Here is a 20144-nt window from a genome sequence, read left to right as displayed (position 1 = left end):
GTAAGCCTGGTCCATTTCACTGCTAAAATTTTTTCATAAAAAAAACCAAGCACAAATGCAGAATCCCCGCTCCTTTTCATCATGAAAGTGCAGGACAAGAGACTTGTGATAAAAAGCCAACCTGTTTAAAAAGGATTTGGGATGAATAATTAAGTAGGAGTGAAGTTAAGATATTACACTTTCTAAAACCAAATGACAGGAACCATTATTAGCATGTTGAGTCATGCAGTGCAGCAAAATATCTGTGAACTGGCTGAAGTTAATAATTCGGTCAAAAGACAAGACTTACCATACACAATGGTTGTATACAAAATTAATCAATGCATGTAAACTATACCATATTTCAAAGGGAAAAATACAAAAGCAACAATGCAATACATACCTGGACAAATGCTGTTCTCTTGATCAAAGGATATAAAGTTGAACAAAACACATTAAGATAAACCAATATGCGCCACATCCGTGACAGTCTCTAACAATAACATACTTCCTGAATCTGCTAATGCCCAGACTTTTCATAACTCTCGATAAAGTCAACAGTTACTCCCAATTCATAATGGACTAGTTAGCTTGCATTCCAATGGTTAACACCTGTGTTACAATAAACACTGATGCTGGTGGCCGTTGACATCTTTGCCTTTCAAGCTGCAATGGCTGCACATGAAACAATTTAAGGTCTAGAGTTACTCCTGTCAAAGAAAGCAGACTAAACTAACTGGTTCTAGTTCAGTGCCCAGAGAAAGAAATGAAAGGAAAACATTAACCACTAATATAACAATCAAATTTATTTCTCATCCCATGAAGAGATTCTAACACATGGATTGGGCAAGAAATCCTACTCACAAATATGAAAAAGCCATCGATTCCAACAGGGTAACAGCTAAAGCAAAAAAATTTAAAACAAGTAAAAGTGCTGGGTGGCCATCCTTCCATGCACCTGAACAATCCAATCCACACTGGAAAATGATACAACCCTTAAAATGCATTTTTTTCACTTTATTCAATTAAAAGGACTAGCGACGCCCTCCGTGTCCACCATGTCCTCCGTGGCCACCAGGACGAGCAGCCTTTGGTACCTTGGCAATCTTTTGGGTGGCTTTCTTGCTGGGCTGAAATGGGAGCGTTCATTATGAAGATAAAGCACTTTCATGCCCCTCCAATAGTGTAATAACACTACAACACTTAACATTATTTTTATATACAGCACCCATGCACCAACTTTAATGGTTATTTACTAACCTTCCAAAAGACAAAAGGCCTGGTAAAATAAGATCTTTGTAAATGACGTGAAACTGAATATATCTTCTTTCAACTTATTTCCTAAGACAAAAAAACAAATACCTTTACTTTCTGAGTTGTTGAATTTGCCTTCTTAGTAGCTTTTGCAGCTCTGGTCTTCTCCTTAGCTGCTCTGGAAGTATCAAAAGGAAAAACCTTGAAACTCACTCTATATTTGTACTGAGAAATTATAATTTTCAGTACATCACAACTGAGAATTAAGAATCGTTTTTAGTACATCGCAAGTGAGAAATGAGAATAAGAAAAATAACTGTTACTAACCTGATGGCTTGTTCTCGCTGAGCCTTCCTGACTTCGGGCTTCATATTCCTGTGTAAAACGAGAAAATAATACATCTTACTTGTCAACAAGCTATACATTATTTTGTACTTGAATTTAGGCCAAAGGCCAAGCACTGGGACCAATGAGGTCATTCAACTCTGAAAGGGAAATTGAGAGTAAGGAGGTTGAAAGGTGTAACAGGAGGAAAACCTCAAAGCAGCTGCGCTGTGAAACAATTGCTGGAGAAGGTGTAAAGTCAGATAGAAGAATAAAAACCGAGGTACAATAAACAGAATGAAACAGGTTGCAGCTGGAGACCGGAAGGGTTGTTGCAAGACCCTTAGTAGTGTCAAAATGGCAAAGAAACAAGTTTATAAGAACAAGACAAAATTCAAACTTGCCTCTTGGCCATAATATCTGTGAGTGAGGCACCAACAATAGCTCTCTGGTACTTCTGGGTACGGCGGGTACGTTTCTTGGCAGTTTCCTCATCCATACCCTTCTTGTGCTTACGCCTGAAAGGGAATGACATCAGTTACCAATCTAAAAAAAGGAATGACATTAGTTACCAATCTAAAATTTTCATTCCTTGTACAAACTTACTTTGCAAATGCAGTATATACATCCAATATAGGGAAACATCTAAATACAATATTCCTTACTCAAAATAATCAGCAACATTCAACACACCAACAAAAACGACAAACTTACCTGTATAAAACGGTCCATCGGACTTCACGTGGGTTCCTCTTCAGTCTGTATCCACGTTCACATTTTGCGTTCAGGAAGACAAAAGTCTGAAAGAAAATTAAGAAATGTTAAATATATTCAACTGCCCACTGTGAAAATTGTACTGATTGAGAGAAAAACAAGAGATGGATCTGGCAGTTTGTTTTTTTAATTACAGTTACACTCCTAGTCTGCATCCTTGGTTGGTCAAAACTTTATTCAATTCTGCTTAAGATGGCAGTTTAGTTAAGGACTTGCAAGCCCAGTCTACCTTTAAAGCTCGGCCTATTACTTGTGCGGATCAACTTAACTCATGTTTTCTCACACAGGAACAAGAATATTATAAGTGGAGTAATCCCCCAGAATACTAAGTGGACCTATCCTGCTAGAATACTTTTGTTGCCCTACATAACAAAAACCACCTCCTATCCTCCTCATTACTAAGAGATTCAGTGTGAGCTCATAAATGTACACCTATGAAAACCTCAGTTTCAACTTTTAGCTTTATCCAGCCAATCATGTTTCGAATAAGACGAAGCTTGATTAAGGCAGGCTAACCTAGCTCCAAATCTACTTTTTTACACTGTACCCACAAAAGGAAGTAGTATCCTGTTGTTTTGCTATTTGTGGTATTGTTTAAATTTTCATGAATATACTCTTAACTTTTCAACATTGCAAGATACAAGTGCAAAGAGTAGGTTGTGTCCTACTTACAATGGTGTACTTCAACATGGAGGGGGAAAAAAAGTGATGAGTTTACTGGTGATTTGCACAGCAATAAAATATGTTGTAGACAGCACATCTCTGGTCTGTTGAAAACATAATTGGAAAAAGCTCACAAGACTACAGCTCTACTGTTTTACCTCATACTCATTTAGCCAGGGGAGAGTTGCTGAACAAATTTAAGTTGAACTACACAATAAATGATTGGCATAGTTTTTGCTTAAAATTACAGCCAAACAATGCCAAATACCATTGCTCAAAACAGCTGTCCAGTAAAGACCATAGAAATGTTGACACTATACTACCACCATAACCTGTGGCTCTGTAACTACTGTATTGTGTTCATGAATCATTGAAAAAAAGTTGTTCTGGGCAATCAAACACACCAATAATTTTATTTTCCAATCAATTTACACCAATTTTACAATTAAATTAAGCTCATCAATTTGCAACTTTGAATCACCAACATTTCATCAATTAAAAGTCCACAGCACTCCTAATTGGTGACTCTGGCTCCCTGAGAGAGTGAGGATTGTTTATTCTCTCACTCGTCAGACTTACTTGAAATGCCTCCATCATATACCTTGACCACCTAAAGTAACCCCCAGAGAGAATCTAATGGCTTATCCGTGGATTTAATTCTGCATAGAGGAAAAGATATTTGATGTCTGTAATGGGAGAAATGGTTTTATCCGAGTCTCACTATTTACCGAAACTACCAAAACCACTGAAAAGACTGAAATGGCCCAAGAAACAACCGAAACGACCCTAGATATGATTGTTTTATAATTGTAAGCTTGTTTAATTAAATGTGTAATTTGTTTTATAATTATAAATTTGTTCAAACAGTAATTAAACATGACATCAGCTGACATTTGTTTTGTATTATATGTATGGTGGGTGCTAATTTTAGCAACTAGCTTCGAAGGCATTGTAGAGTATTCAGCTAGAGTATCTTGATGGGCTTCTTAAATAAAAATTATATTACCATTATTGTTTGCCCCTCTGCCTAAGTATCCCTGTGGTGTTTGTAGTCTGTTGTGTGATAATCCAAATGTCATAGTGCTCAGAATGTGACTTGTGGATTCATACAAATTGTGTACTAATGGATAAAAGTTTCCTAAGATTATGATAGTTACAGCTTTGATAAGTCTATTCAGGCATGCAAATATTATCAAGTTAATTATGTTAGTTTAAAAATATATCTTTTTATTATCTACAAAAAAATACCACAATTGTCTGATATCATTGTCTAACTTGTGTGACACTTGTCAGTTATTAAATTGCTCCTATCACTGTACCTTCATCTGCAAGTGGCCTGTTTAAACAAGTTTGCAATTATAAAACAAATATACACAGCAATTAAACAAGTTTACAATTATAAAACAAACATATCTAGGGTTGTTTCGGTAAATAGTGAGACCCCTTTTATCTCTCCTCTTAGACATTTGGCAGATGTGCAGAGATTAACCACACTTGGAGAGCCAGTTTCATTTTGGAATGACTAGGGTAGATGATCAAATGGCCTCCTGGGCAATCACCTTCCCAAAAAATAACACAATCTGTAACCCAGGATAAGACATCAACTCATGCTGGCGCCCATGGAAGCAACACTTTGAGACCTCTACTTTTCTCTCAAAGTGTCAAGTTATTTTTTTTCCGGAAGGTGGTCACCAGGAGGCCATACGATCATTTACCCTATAGAAGAGCTGCTAGTCAGCTCAGTTGTCTGGTAAAAGTAAGATATAAGCTAGCTACTTAACTTAGTGAAATATGGACAAAGATAAGAAGTCTTCAATAAATACCAAGCCTCCCACTTCACCCATAAGCCTTATTGTATAATTAAGTCACATGCAGATTAGTCAGACATGGATACCCGCAGTCAGGTAGTATTTCTCAAATCTTCAAGTAGTTTGTTATATCCATGGTACACAATTACAGCTCCTAAGTACCCACTTGATCTTAACCCTCTGGCGCGCGCAGCAAAACAATACCTCTTGCCAGAACAAACGAGCTAGCCATGAATATTTAAATATGAGGATAAGGCACGAAGCGCTGTTTCGCCATGTTCTTTTCCCCTTGAAAATCCTCAATCCACAGATATTTTTTTCCCCTGTGAAAATCAGTGCTGTGGGTATTCACTCCCTCCTAACTTTCTCTCTAGGTAAGCAGCAACATGAGCTATTCCACATGTACGAATGTAGACTTGGCATGGGCCATGCGTTGGTGTTGAAGTGCTATAGGGGGAAACACCAGCGACTACCAACCCTTATCACGGTGGACAGGTCTTATTCACTCGATGATATTTAAATGGTGAAACAAGAATACAATTACAACTCCAAGCATACCATTCAAAAGATTGAAGTTACGTCAACATAATGTGATATATGAAAGCCCCATACGAACTAAAATAAGCATGTGACGCTCTTCGTAAAATATGCTTTCAAAGCAGTTTTGAAATCCAATATGGCGGCTACCGTGTGGATGTACAGGTTCTGATCAGTGAAGACAACAATCTTTCCCAGCCTTCCCAGCACTCATTTGAACAATGTTAGCGTATATATGTAACGTTTATTGATCTTACTCAAGATTGCAGTTGTAATCAGCACAATAAAACAACATTTTGTTGCCTATATTACTGAAAGTATATAACTTTTTATTCCTGGGGTCATGGTTTGAACCAAGTTCATTCTTACCTTGTAATCGGTGGTTTTTATCCTTACTGCCATCACAACTGAAACTCCACAGTGCTTATTTGAATGTTATTATACATATTTTGGTCTCAATTCACTCCACATTGCACTTTAAACAAGTTGCCGTTCCTGGTTCTTAAGCGCGCGCCACAAACACAGTTACGAGCAGCAGACGACAAAACTGCAAGTTTTATTCCCTAAATTGTTTACTTTACTCTTTATTTAGTTCAACTTTACTTTATTTAAATATTTTAATTTAATTCATGTATATTATCCCTTTTTTGCAACCAAATTACTCCGAAAAACTACAGATATTTCTAAAGTAGATACAATCCAATGTTTCTAACGTTTTCGTAATCTGGCTGCCGAAAACCATAGAGGAACGACTACGGATAAGTGGATTATATATATATATTTTTTTGCTTTTTTGTTTTTGCTAGCACTTTTCATTGATTTCAGTCTATATTAGTATTTTGAATTTCTTTAATAACCGTATGCCAGAAATAATGTTTGCATGGTAAGAATGGCAAAAACATCGTTGCCACATTAGTGGAGGCTTCACACATACGCTGATTCATACATTTGATTGTATCTACTTTAGAAATATGTTATTGTTATAATACAATTAAGTTTGTTCATACTTACCTGGCAGATATATATATAGCTGTATTCTCCGAAGTCCGACAGAATTTCAAAACTCGCGGCACACGCAGTGGGCGGCCAGGTGGTAGTACCCATTCCCGCCGCTGGGAGGCGGATATCAGGAACCATTCCCATTTTCTATTCATATTTTATCAGTGCCACTGTCTCCTGAGGGGAGGTGGGTGGGCACTTAATTATATATATCTGCCAGGTAAGTATGAACAAACTTAATTGTATTATAACAATAACATTTTGTTCATGAGACTTACTTGGCAGATATATATATAGCTGAATCCCACCTTCGGATGGTGGGAAGAGACAGAATAGGATTTGTAGGAAACTTAAATTAAGTAGATGATATACACCTTGGTTCCTCACCTGTTAGCAAAGTAGACTCTGTGATTACTGTCACTACAGCCTGCTTGTGCTTAATCAGAGTTGCCAGCCAGGTGGAGACCTGTAGTGCTGGTGCGCTCTGAATGCTCTGTCAACGGGGACGTGACCTCAATGTGACAAGAGCATAGAGCCATACAAATGAGGGCAACGAAGCAACTGACCACCACCTGACCAACTAACAAAGACCCCCTGAACACTAAGCTAAAAGATGGGAGGTCTTCACCAAAGCCTCACCACAACCAAAAAACACATCAACTAAAACCTAACCTAAACCTAACTAAGGGATAGGGAGAGAGCTACCTTCAGCCCCCAAGACTGTGTCTGCAGAAACGTATGGCCCAAGAGAACAACAGTCCTCGTATATCGTTCTCACATCTCTCAAGTAGTGTGAGGCGAATACTGAATTGCTCCTCCAAAAGGTGGCGTCAAGGATGTCCTTGATCGACATGTTCCTTTGGAAGGCAAGCGAGGTTGCAACAGCTCTGACCTCGTGAGCTTTCACTCGCAAGAGGCTCAAATCGATCTGTGTGGAAGACGAATGAGCCTCTTTAATGACGTCCCTCAGAAAGAACGCCAAAGCGTTCTTGGATAACGGTATATCGGGTCGTTTAACCGAACACCAGAGATTATCTGAGGGACCTCGTACTTCTTTAGTCTTGTGGACATAAAACTTTAGAGCCCTGACAGGGCACAGGACTCTCTCAGGTTCTTGGCCCACAAGGCTTGTCATACCCTTGATTTCAAAGCTCCTTGGCCAAGGGTTCGACGGGTTTTCATTCTTTGCTAAGAAAGTGGGACTCAAAGAGCAGACAGCATTGTCCCCCTTGAAGCCCACTCTCTTACAAATGGCCTGAATTTCGCTAACTCTCTTCGCCGTCGCCAGAGCAGTTAGGAAAAGAGCCTTCTTAGTCAAGTTCCTAAGAGACGCTTCATGTAGAGGTTCGAAAGGACTCGACATTAACAGTCTAAGGACTAAATCCAGGTTCCAAGAAGGAGGCCTCGCCTGAGGTATCTTGGATGTCTCAAATGATCTCAGGAGATCGTGAAGATCCCTGTTATCAGACAGGTCTAGTCCTCTGTGTCGGAAGACTGCCGACAGCATGCTCTTATATCCCTTGATGGTCGGGACCGCCAGTTTCTGCACATTTCTTAAAAATAGCAGGAAATCGGCTATCTGGCTCACAGAGGTAGAGGAAGAGGAAATTCCCTCCTTTCTACACCATGCCCTGAAGGAAGCCCACTTCGACTGGTAAACAGCTCTCGAGGACGTTCTCCTAGCATTGGCGATCGCCTTTGCAGCTGCTTTAGAAAAACCTCTCGCTCTGGCCAGTTTTTCGATAGTCTGAACGCAGTCAGACCCAGAGCGGAGAGGTTTCGGTGATATCTTGCGAAGTGGGGCTGTCTGAGTAGATCTTTCCTCCAGGGCAAATGTCCTCGGACAGTCTATGATGAATGACATTACCTCTGTGAACCATTCTTTCGCGGGCCACATCGGGCGATCAGGGTCAACCTCGTCCCCTCCGATGCCGCGAACTTCCTTACTACTTCCCCCATGATCTTGAATGGCGGGAAGGCATATAAGTCCAGGTTCGTCCAGTCCCAGAGCAGTGCGTCTATCGCGACTGCTCCCGGATCCAGCACAGGAGAGCAATAAAGAGGCAACCTCTTTGTTCTCGACGTCGCAAAGAGGTCGACTAACGGACACCCCCACAGTCTCCAGAGCTCTCGACAGACGTCCTGGTGCAACGTCCATTCCGTCGGCAGGATCTGGATCTTGTCGGCTGAGAAGGTCTGCCTGACGTTCTGGACTACTCTGCGATAAATCTCGTCAGGATCCTTATCCGTCTCGCATCTGCCCACAGCATATCTCCCTCGCTAAATAAAACAGAGGACGGGAGTGTGTACCTCCCTGCTTCTTTAGGTACGCCAGGGCTGTGGTGTTGTCCGAGTTGACTTGGACTACTTTCTCTGCAACCTTTTGTTGGAAGAACTGTAGCGCCAGAAAAACCGCCGCTAGTTCCTTTACATTGATGTGCCAGGACACCTGTTCCCCCTTCCAGGTGCCTGACACTTCCTCCCCTCCCAGTGTTGCTCCCCATCCCGACACCGAAGCGTCGGAAAACAACACTAGGTCTTGGGTGGGCTCAGAGAAGCTTTAGGGACAACCCCTCTCGAAACTTCCGAGGATCTAACCACCATCTTAGATGGTTCTTCACCGATTCGGTGATGAAAAGGGTCGCATCCAGATCCTCTCTGACTCTCCATTCGTCTGCTAAGAAAAACTGGAGAGGTCTGAGGTGTAGTCTTCCCAGGGAAACAAACTTTTTCCAGCGAGGAAAAGGAAATGGCGTTCCCAGGCATGACTCATCCATTCCCTCGCCGAGCAAGCTTCCTTCCCCAGGAATGCCGAGACTTTCTCTAAGCCTTGCAGCTGTCGTTCCTGGGACGGAAACGCTCGAAAAGCCACTGAATCCATCTGAATCCCCAGATACACGATGGACTGTGTTGGGGTCAGATGCGACTTTCGAGGTTGACTAGAAGTCCCAGGGACTTCGCCAAGGCGGCCAACGTGAAGTGAAGGTCCTTCAGACACCTTTCTTCTGACGATGCTCTGATAAGCCAATCGTCGATGATACGGGACACTCTTATTCCTGCAGGAATGTAACCATCTCGCTACTTCTTCATGAGCATGGTAAATACCATCGGAGCCGTGCTTAAACCGAAACAAAGGGCTCGGAATTGGTTGCCAAACTTTGTCCCTTAGCATAAACCTCAGAAACTTCCTTGAAAGAGGGTGGATAGGCACGTGAAAGTATGCGTCCTGTAGGTCCAAGGACACCATCCAGTCGCCCGGTCTTAAGGCTCCTAGAACCGACTGAGGTGTTTCCATCTTGAATTTTTTCTTTTCTACGAAAAGATTCAGGCTGCTTACGTCCAAGACTGGACGCCACCCCGACGACTGTTTTGGTACCAGGAAAAGTCTGTTGTAGTATCCTGGTGACCCCAGGTCTAGGACCTGCTCCACCGCTCTTTTCGAGATCATTTGTTCCAAAAGATCTAAAAGAACCTGCTGTTTCTCCCCTTGATACGACGGGGAAAGATCTCTGGGAGTCGTTGAAAGAGGAGGAGGGTCTACAAAGGGGATCTTGTACCCCTGTTCTACTATCTTGAGGGACCACGCATCTGTATCTCTCTCTCTCCACGCCCCCGCAAAGAACTTTAGCCTGGCTCCGACAGGCATCTGAAGGACTTTCTTTTCATTTAGAGGATTTAGGTTTGAAGGAACCTCTTCCTCTTGCAAGTCCTCTCCCTCGAGGAGCAGCTCTCGAGGGAGGAGCGCTCCGAAAGGGTTTAACCTTCCTAGGAGGTCGTCCCGACGACGACGTGATAGGGACTGCAGGACGTCTAGAAGACTGGGCCAAGAGATCCTGGGTAGCCTTCTCTTGTAGGCTCACTGCCAGGTCCCTTACCATAGCCTGGGGGTAAGAGATGGCTCGAAAGAGGTGCAAAGAGAAGCTCTGCTTTCTGCGATGCAGAAACAGACTTCGCTGTGAAATTGCATAATAGCGCTCTCTTCTTGAGGAAAGCAGTGCCGAAATGAGACACTAACTCTTCGAACCATCCCTGACGGCCTTGTCCATGCATGACAACACATTGGACAGCTCCCCCAGACTCAAAGAATCAGGACTCCTAGATTGAAGATCCAGGGCTCCTAGGCACCAGTCTAGGAAGTTAAAGACTTCCAGAGTCTTTAACAGACCTTTCATATGATGGTCTATCTCCGTTGGTGTCCAAGAAATCTTCGCGGACGACAAAAGGGATCTCTTCTGGGCGTCTACCAGACTAGCAAAGTCCCCTTGGGAAGAGGACGGGATCTTAATTCCTACTTCCGATTTGGTCTCATACCAAATGCCGCCTCTCCCACTCAGCCTTGAAGGAGGAAGGGCGAAAGTCGACTTGCCCTGATCCTTCCGACGTTCCATCCAGTCCTGCAATTTCTTGAATGCTCTCTTAGTGGATAAGGAAGTCTTCATCTCCACCACTTCCGAAACCTTGCCCGACTTCGAAGACGAAAACTGAGAGGGCGGAGACTTAGGAGCTGCAGGCTGGAACTTCTCCCCAAACAAGGAACGTAAAAGTCGTACCAGCACCTTGTAGTCGGAAACCGACGAAACTGACGGCTGTTCTTCCTCCACTGAGTCAGCCGGACTACTATGTTCTCCTTCCTCCCGAAGAGGCAAAGGAGATGAACCCCTGGAGAGGGCGTGCGCCCAGCGGGGTCTAGCCTTCGACAAAGGCTTTCGAGGAACTACTAAAACATCCGCCTCTTCAAAGCGACCGACCTTCTGTCGATCTTTAGAGCTCGACCACGAAGAGCGTCCTGACCTCGCTGCGCGTCAAGAGAGGAAACTCTAAGTCTCTCTCGAGGAGCGTCCTTACGCTTGACGCTCAAGCGTCCAGCTTTCGCTTTCAAAGCGTCCTTCTGAGCGCTCTCAAAAGCCTTCTCCACAGGCAAAGCGTCAAACAAAGCCACCCGACGAGCGTCTTCCAAAGCGTCCTGCCGAGCGTCTTCAAACGCGTCCTCCAAGGCGTCCTGTCGAGCGTCCTCAAAGGCGTCCTGACGCGCGGGCGGAGACAGCGACGAACGAGGAGACAGAGAAGGAGACTGCCTCGTCCTCTTGACAGGCAGTCTAGCGTCCTTCCTTCGCTTAGGCTCAACTGCTGGGCGAGTCTTCCGAGCCATTAAGGTCGACAATTGGTCTTGAAGCGACGCAAGAATACTCTTCGTAGGTGAAGAACCGAGAGGAGGTGAAGGGCTGCGCCTGCGAGAAGACGAGGGGCGGGGGGACGCCTCCTTCCTTCTCACAGGAACAGCAACCTGCCTCTCCGAGGCGCGAGAGAAGCGCGAGAGAAGCGCTTCTCAGCGTCGTCCTCGGACGACGTCCTACCTCTCTTCTGTGGAGGAAACGCGTCATACGACGCAGGCGACGACCGCAAACGAGAGCGGAGAGAGGGGACGTAAAGCGTCCCTCCCTAGGAAAAGTCCTTTTTCAACGGACGTGAGTCACTCCGAGAGCTCCACCCCTTGCGCGGGGAGGGCGCCTCGGAGGACGAAAAACAGTCCTTTAGGATGCGAGCCTGAGCACGCTCCTTGGCAGCCTGGGAAGTAGCAACAGGTCCTGCCGAAGGGACGCCAGATCGGTGGGAGCCCCCGTAACCCTCTTGCGGCTTTCGACATGCCCACTCCCTGAGGTCTGGGAGTCCGACAGAGGTCTAGACCTAGAGGCATTATGGGGCCGATCTGACGCCCCCTCCACAACACTAAGGGCACGATCACACACTTTAGTCGAGCCGTTTTCAAGGGCCAACACTTTGGACTCTAGAGTGCGCAATGACTCTAGAATCAGAGACAGGGCATTACCTTCTCCAGACACAGAACTAGGGCCCTCAGGCAACAACACAGGATTAGGTGAAGCAAATTCTACTGGTGTTAATATAGGCGAAATGTTACTTCCCTTACCTTTCGTAGAACCGCTTTTAGAGGAAGACCTCCTGATCCTATCGCGTTCTAGCTTACGCCGATAGGATTCATACACCTTCCATTCATCCTCAGTCAAACTTTTGCATTCAATGCAACGATCAACTAGCAAACAAACATGCCCCCTACACCCCATACATACTGTGTGGGGGTCTACCGATGCTTTCGGTAGCCTCACCTTGCAATCACTTCTCACACACACTCTGAAGCTCACTGAACTTGATCCCGACATCACGTTCATACAAAAGCCAATCCAAAATCCAAAAACAGTCCACTATCGCGTATGCCAATCCAACAATCCAGAGTCAAAACCAAAAGTCAATCCAGATACTTATAACGAGTTAAATCCAAAAATCCTGGGCGGAGGTCTGTAAACAGGTGTTTTTTACCGACCGGCGACAGAAAAAATATGGAATAGAAAATGGGAATGGTTCCTGATATCCGCCTCCCAGCGGCGGAATGGGTACTACCACCTGGCCCGCCCACTGCGTGTCCGGGAGTTTTGAAATTCTGTCGGACTTCGGAGAATACAGCTATATATATATCTGCCAAGTAAGTCTCATGAACAAAATCTGTAATTTTTCGGGGTAATTTGGTTGCAAAAAAGGGATAATATAGGGTCAAAAACCGCATGGTACAGGGGTGGACCATGTACGATCAATGTGTACAACCCAAAGAAAAGTACATTATAACGCGTCCTGACACCGGAGTAGAGGTCTTTAGCTCCGTTTCTCACCAACAACAAGTCGCGTCTGATGCCCATCTCCAATGTCAGGACGCGTTATAATGTACTTTTTTGGGGGTTGTACAGATTGATCGTACATGGTCCACCCCTGTACCATGCGGTTTTTTACCCTACATGAATTAAATTAAAATTTTTAAATAACACGGGGTAATTTGGTTGCAAAAAAGGGATAATATACATGAATTAAATTAAAATTTTTAAATAAAGTAAATTTGAACTAAATAACAAGTACAGTAAACAATTTAGGGAATAAAACTTTGCAGTTTCGTCGTCTGCTGTTCGTAACTGTGTTTGTGGCGCACGCGCTTAGGAACCAGGAACAGCAACTGGTTTAAAGTGCAATGTGGAGTGAACCGAGACCAAAATGTGTGTAATAACATTCAAATAAGCACTGTGGAGTTTCAGTTGGGATGGCAGTAAGGATAAAAACCACCGATTACAAGGTAAGAATGAACTCAGTTCAAACCATGACCCCAGGAATAAAAAGTTTCATACTTTCAGTAATATAGGGTAGATTACCACGGCAGGCCAACCAGGCCACCTACAATCAATGTTTGCCACCCTCCGAAAAAGTACATTATAACGCGTCCTGACACCCGAGATGGGCATCAGTCGCGACTTGTTGTTGGTGAGAAACGGAGCTAAAGACCTCTACTCTCCTTTCGAAGTAAGTACCTAGTATTTTCTCCAAAGTTAGAAATTAAGGCCAAATTTTAAGATTTAAACAGAGGGTACTGAAAACGGTCTCAAACGTAGTGCAAATCTCACCAAAACGCTTTAGAAATTTTTACTTACAACTAAAAATGTTTCGAAGATTGACGCCATCTCGATGTTTACGGAGTCGCTTGTGTCAACAAACTTTCCATTTCCTGTGATAAATCCGCACACCACTTGTACCCACAGACGCTGGAGCACTTTTATCACAACAATCGAAACACGATTTCTCACCAACAACAAGCCAGGAGTAAACAGCTGTTTTGGTAGAAGATGACGAGAAGCGTGCTCTTAGCTAATTTTTAAATAAGTAGTAAAAAAACATCAATATTTTACATATTTATGATGATTAATTTGAAAATATTCGTTATTGAAAAAGTAACTCGACTCTGACTCAAATTTAAGTAATTATTTTTCTGAATTAGAACGTTCTTTTAAGTTCTGTATTATGACGTCACGACATCTTGACTTTCGTACCTATTGTAAGTAATTCCTATACTCAACTGTCATTGCAGAACAGTTTACCAGTTATTCATGCAGATTGTTATCAGCTATACATGTAATTGTTATAATCGTAATGCGCATATATATCTTTATTATTTACTTTTTGGATATATGAAGATGTTTTACTGCTGGATTATCGCCGTAGTGTGACGCAATCGTTTTCGGTCCATGGGCCTCTGTCTGTTTTCGCACCATAAGAAAGTTATGGGGCCGAATTTGCAATGACCAGAAAGATCGTTAAAAGAGGAAAGTAGCATAAGGGGGCATATGTTTTGACTGAGAAAAATAAAAATTTATTCAATAGCTACTTTGTCAAAAAATACTTGGTTATAAAAACTTGATTGACAACTAAGCAGCATGTCTACTATGGGTTTCAGAGACAGTGCAAGACGTTTTTGGGCAATACCTATTTCTGTCACGAACACTCGTAACAGAACGAGATTTTGCTATAGTGCATTACACCCAGTGCCGTAATTTATAAGGTATCGTGAATCACTAATCGTAAAGAATAACGACACTTGTCCTTGTACCAAGAGACAAAAACTCCATTATGCAGAAATGGATACGAACACGTGTATAAAGACTCACCAACCCTCTCCCCCCCCCCCCCCCCCCCTCCCCCCCCCCTCCACCGCCATCCCTTTTCTTCTTCGTCCTCCTTCCTTCGTCTCTCTCTCTCTCTCTCTCTCTCTCTCTCTCTCTCTCTCTCGTCTCTCTCTCTCTCTCTGTTGCCATTCGGTATGTGTTGACCCTCCAAACTGGGTATAAGACTACACACAAAACGTTGAAATTGGTGAAATTAGGCTATGTATTGGAAGTATATATGCATAAATATTAAAGCAATTTATCATTATTTGCATTACTATGACACTAGAATTCCATGGAAACAGTTTAAAATAATGGAACGGCGTATTGTGAAGCCTCCACTAATGTGGCAACGATGATTTTGCCATTCTTAGCATGCAAACATTAAAGGTTACATTTATTTCTGGGGCATACGATTATTAAAGAAATTCTAAATACTAATAAAGACTGAAATCAATGAAAAGTGCTAGCAAAAACAAAAAAGCAAAAAAAAAAAAAAAAAAAAAAACAAAAAAAAAAAAAACTAGTCGTTCCTCTGCACTTTTCCGTATTCGTTCCTCTATGGTTTTCGGCAGCCAAGATGTACGAAAACGTTAAAAACATTTGATTTTATCTACTTTAGAAATATCTGTAATTTTTCGGGGTAATTTGGTTGCAAAAAAGGGATAATATACATGAATTAAATCAAAATTTTTTAAATAAAGTAAATTTAAACTAAATAACGAGTAAAGTAAACAGTTTAGGGAATAAAACTTTGCAGTTTCGTCGTCTGTCGTCGTCTGCTGTTCGTAATTGTGTTTATGGCGCGCGCGCTTTTAGAAACCAGGAACAGCAACGGGTTTAAAGTGCAATGTGAAGTGAACTGAGACCAAATGTGTATAATCAATCAAATAAGCACTGTGGAGTTTCAGTTGTGATGGCAGTAAGGATAAAAACTGCCGATTACAAGGTAAGAATGATTCAGTTCCAACCATAACCCCGGGAATAATGATATTGTTATAATATAAAAAGTTTTCATACATACTTACCTGGCGATATATACATAGCTAAGACTCCGTCGTCCCGACAGAAATTCAAATTTCGCGCCACTCGCTACAGTAGGTCAGGTGATCTACCGGCCCGCCTGGGTGGCAGGACTAGGAACCACCTTCCCGTTTTCTACTCATATATTTTCTCTTCCACCTGTCTCCTTGCGGGGAGGCTGGGTGGGCCCTAATCGTATATATCTGCCAGGTAAGTATGTATGAAACTTTATTGTATTATAACAATATCATTTTCATACAATCAACTTACCTGTCAGTATATACATAGCTGATTGGCAAACCCTTCGGTGGAGGGTAAGAGACAGCTACTACTAGAATAGAACAGGTAAACAACATCTGTTGTAGGTAAAATAAAAACCTTGGTTCCTACCTGATAGGTGGTAGACTTCTGGGTGTTTTCCCCGTAGTCTGCATCACCTCAAGAAACTTTTAGCGAGATATGTGATCTATGGCCAAGAATTCTTGTGGGTCTGCCGAAGGGGTCTTATCCACTTACTCGGCAGAGCCTGAAAGGACTTTGTCATGGTGCTGATCCACTTACATGACAACACACCTTATTAAGGAGCATACAACCAATCCCGACCACCTGATCCTAACCACCATGTTAGTATAAAAATTGCTCAGAGTTATCCCCAACTCTTCCGCAACAACCGTAACTCAACCACAAAGCACAAGCACACAATAATTTTCGAGAAAAAAAAATTTTTATCTAATATAAGATATCACAAGAGTTCCTTACTAAACTGAAGTGACTGGCCGCCGTGCGGGCAACTGCACTTGTTCAGCAGAAAGTTCTAGAACATATCTTTAGACTTAAGTGTACAAAAAAAAAATTTTAAGGATTGTTGTAAGCTCCTGTACCCAGGATTGTGCCCGCAGACACAAAAGGACCTAATGAAAACATTTTTCATAGGTCACAGCGCACGTCCTTCAAATAGTGAGCCGCAAACACAGAATTACATCTCCAATATGTCGCTTCCAAGATATTCTTCAGCGACATATTTTTCTGAAAAGAGAGAGACGTCGCCACTGCTCTCACTTCATGAGCTCTTACTCTCAGAAGTTTTAAAGAATCGTCCGTGCAAGCCTTATGAGCGTCCATAATTACGTTCCTGAACAAAAAAGGCTAATGCATTCTTAGACATAGGTCTTGATGGATCCTTCACTGAGCACCACAGGCCTTGTCTAGAACCTCCCAACTGTTTCCTTCTTCTTTAAGTAAAACTTTAAAGCCCTTACCGGGCAAAGAGACCTCTCCGGTTCCCTGCCGACGAGACCCGATAATCCTTTTTATTTCGAAGTTTCTCGGCCAGGGGTTCGAAGGATTTTCATTCTTCGCCAAGAATAATTCCTTGAAGGAACAGATGGCTGAATCTACATTGAACCCGACTTTGTCACTAAGGCGTGCAGTTCGCTAACCCTTTTTGCCGTCGCCAGTGACAAAAGGAATAAACATTTTCTTGTTATATCACGAAACAAGGCCAAATAAATGTATGGGTTCAAATCTCTCTGAAGTCAAGAACTTCAGTACTACGTCTAGATTCCAGTTAGGGGGAGAAGTCATTCTAGACTTCTTGATCTCAATGACCTAATCAGATCATGCAGATCCTTATTGTTTCCCAAATCTAGGCCTCTATTCCTAAAGACGGCCGATAGCATACTCCTATAGCCCTTTATCGTGGCTACGGAGAGCTGCGACCTCTTCCCTCAGAAATAACAGAAAATCAGCTATTTCTGCTACAGAGGTACTGGAGGAGGACAACTTCTTTGACTTACACCACCTTCTAAAAACTTCCACTTGGATTGATAAACCCGATAGTGGAATTCTCCGGGCTCTAGCGATCGAGCTTGCTGCTTTAACTAGAAAAGCCTCTCGCTCTGACAAGTCTTTCGATAGTCGAAAGGCAGTCAGAGCGAGAGCGGGGAGGTTTTTGATGAAACCTCTCGAAGTGTGGTTGTCTGAGAAGATCTCTCCTTTGTGGAAGGGATCTGGAAAGTCTACTATCCACTCCAGTACCTCTGGAAACCATTCTTGAGCTGGCCAAAGGGGGCTATCAGGGTCATTCTTGTGCCCCTTTGAGTCACAAACTTCCTAGTACTTGCCCCAGAATCTTGAATGGGGGAAATGCGTAAACGTCTACCTGAGACCAATCTAGTAGGAAGGCGTCTACTGCTAGAGCTCTGGGATCTTCTACCCACTGAACAGAAGACTTCCAGTCTCCCTCGAGAGGAACGTGGCAAAGAGGTCGACATGAGGAGTTCCCCAAAGAGACCAGAGCTTGAGGCAAACTTCTGAGTGGAGGGTCCACTCGGTATGAAGGACCTGGTTCCTCCTGCTCAGCCTGTCCGCTCGTACGTTCCTTACTCCCTGCACGAACCTCGTCAAGAGAGAGATGTTCCTCTGGGATGTCCACAACATTAAGTTCTCTCGTGAGTTCGTAAAGGGCATACGAGTGAGTACCTCCTTGCTTCCGAATGTATGCCAGAGCGGTTGTATTGTCCGCATTTACTTGAACTATTTTGTTGCAAACTAACGGTTCGAAGCTCTTTAGAGCTAGGTGTACAGCTAGCAGTTCTTTGGCCAGTTTATGTGCCAGGACACTTGAAGAGCATTCCAAGTGCCTGACACTTCTCTCTTTCCCAAAGTTGCTCCCCAACCAATTTTTCCGACGCGTCGGAAAACAATACAAGGTTTGGGCTCTGCATTTCCAGGGAAGTACCTTTGTTTTCCCTCAGTGGGAGTAACCACCATTCTAGATGACGTTTTATCAGATCTGGAATGGGAAAAAGGTCCGAGAGTAGTCCTGTCTTCATGTTCCACGAACTTCTGAGGAAGAACTGAAGAGGACGGAGATGAAGTCTTCCTAGGTGAAAGAACTGTTCGAGCGAGGAAAGGGTCCCTAACAGGCTCAACCATTCCCTCGCCGAAGTCCGTTCGTTCCTTAGGAAGAGAGAGACTTTTTTCTAAACCTCTCGCTAGTCTCTCTTGAGAAGGAAATACTCGAAAACCCCGAGAATCCATCCGAATCCCCAGATAGACCAAGTTCTGGCTGGGGATCAGTTGGGACTTCTCGAGGTTCACGAGTAATCCTAAAGTCTTTATAAGGTTTAGTGTCACATTCAGGTCCTCCAAACACTGTTCCTCTGACTTTGCTCTGATAAGCCAGTCGTCTAGATAAAGAATATACTGATTCCTTTCAGATGAAGCCATCTCGCAACATTTTTTCAAAAGGTTCGTGAAAACCTGAGGCGCCGTCGACAGGCCGAAGCACAAGGCTCTGAATTGGAAGATCCTTCCCCCGTCATGAAACGGAGGTACTTCTTCGACGAAGGATGGATCGGGACGTGAAAATATGCGTCCTGGAGATCCAGAGACACCATCCAATCCCCTTGGCGAAGAGCCGCCAGGACTGAAGCAGAGGTTTCCATGGAGAACTTCTGTTTTTGAACAAACTTGTTCAGAGCGCTGACGTCCAGAACTGTCTCCATCCCCCCGAGGCTTTCGCAACCAAGAAAAGACGATTGTAAAACCCCGGGGAGCTTTGATCCAGCACAAGTTCTATAGCTCTCTTGTCCCACATCTGATCCACCATTTGTTGAAGAGTATCTTTCAACACAGGGTCCTTGTAATTGGCGGACAATTCCCTCGGAGTTGACGTCAGGGGAGGATTGTCCAGGAAAGGAATGAGATATCCCTTCTGAAGAACCGACATCGACCAAGGATCTGTGTCGATGCGAGTCCAGGCTTCCGCAAATCCCCGGAGCCTGGCACCTACTGGTGTTTGGAGGAGCGCCACTTCACTTTCCCTTTTAAAGGGGCGGAACGAGGCTCGACCTCTCTTCTCGGTCGTTTTTCCTTTTAGCGGTAACTCTAGTTGGAGGGCCGCCTCGAAAGGAGGGCCGAACAGGAGTAGACGTCACTTTCTTTTCTCCCATCATTACTGGTCTCTTCTTCCTGGACGATTGCAGGAGAAGATCTTGAGTCGCTTTCTCCGTCAGCGATCGGGAAATATCCTTCACCAACTGTGACGGGAACAGAAAATCAGACCTAGGGGCGAATAACAAAGCTGCTCTTTGTGAGTGTGATACTGCTTTCGTCAAGAAAGCGCTAAACACAGATCTCTTCTTCAAGAGACCTGCTCCAAACAAGGAAGAAACTTCCCCTGAGCCGTCTTGCACCGCCTTGTCAATACATGACAGAATTGCTAGAACATCCGGTTCTAGCCCTTCAGGGGCATGAGCCTTCTTGGACATCACCCCAAGGGACCAAT

At 43.5% G+C, this 20144-nt stretch overlaps 1 protein-coding gene across 2 annotated transcripts in view; it reads right to left on the bottom strand.

The window, feature by feature from the left end:
- Window positions 1–981: 981 nt before the first annotated feature.
- The window catches only part of LOC135202876 (large ribosomal subunit protein eL24-like), a 33120-nt gene continuing 13957 nt past the window's right edge, over window positions 982–20144 (bottom strand). Inside the window, exons 3-7 of one of the 2 annotated variants that reach the window (XM_064232364.1) lie at window positions 2272–2357; window positions 1962–2075; window positions 1561–1608; window positions 1342–1411; window positions 982–1109 (exon numbers count right to left, since the gene is read on the bottom strand). In XM_064232364.1, coding sequence (XP_064088434.1) covers window positions 1014–1109; window positions 1342–1411; window positions 1561–1608; window positions 1962–2075; window positions 2272–2357 — 414 coding nt within the window. In that variant the 3' untranslated portion in view covers window positions 982–1013. The remainder of the gene's footprint in view (window positions 1110–1341; window positions 1412–1560; window positions 1609–1961; window positions 2076–2271; window positions 2358–20144) is intronic. The other variant, XM_064232446.1, reaches the window with a different exon arrangement.

Source organism: Macrobrachium nipponense, chromosome 11 (assembly GCF_015104395.2).
Source record: "Macrobrachium nipponense isolate FS-2020 chromosome 11, ASM1510439v2, whole genome shotgun sequence".
NCBI lineage: Eukaryota > Metazoa > Arthropoda > Malacostraca > Decapoda > Palaemonidae > Macrobrachium > Macrobrachium nipponense.
The sequence above is the reverse complement of the archived record's forward strand: the minus strand, read 5'-3'. Positions and strand labels throughout refer to the sequence as shown.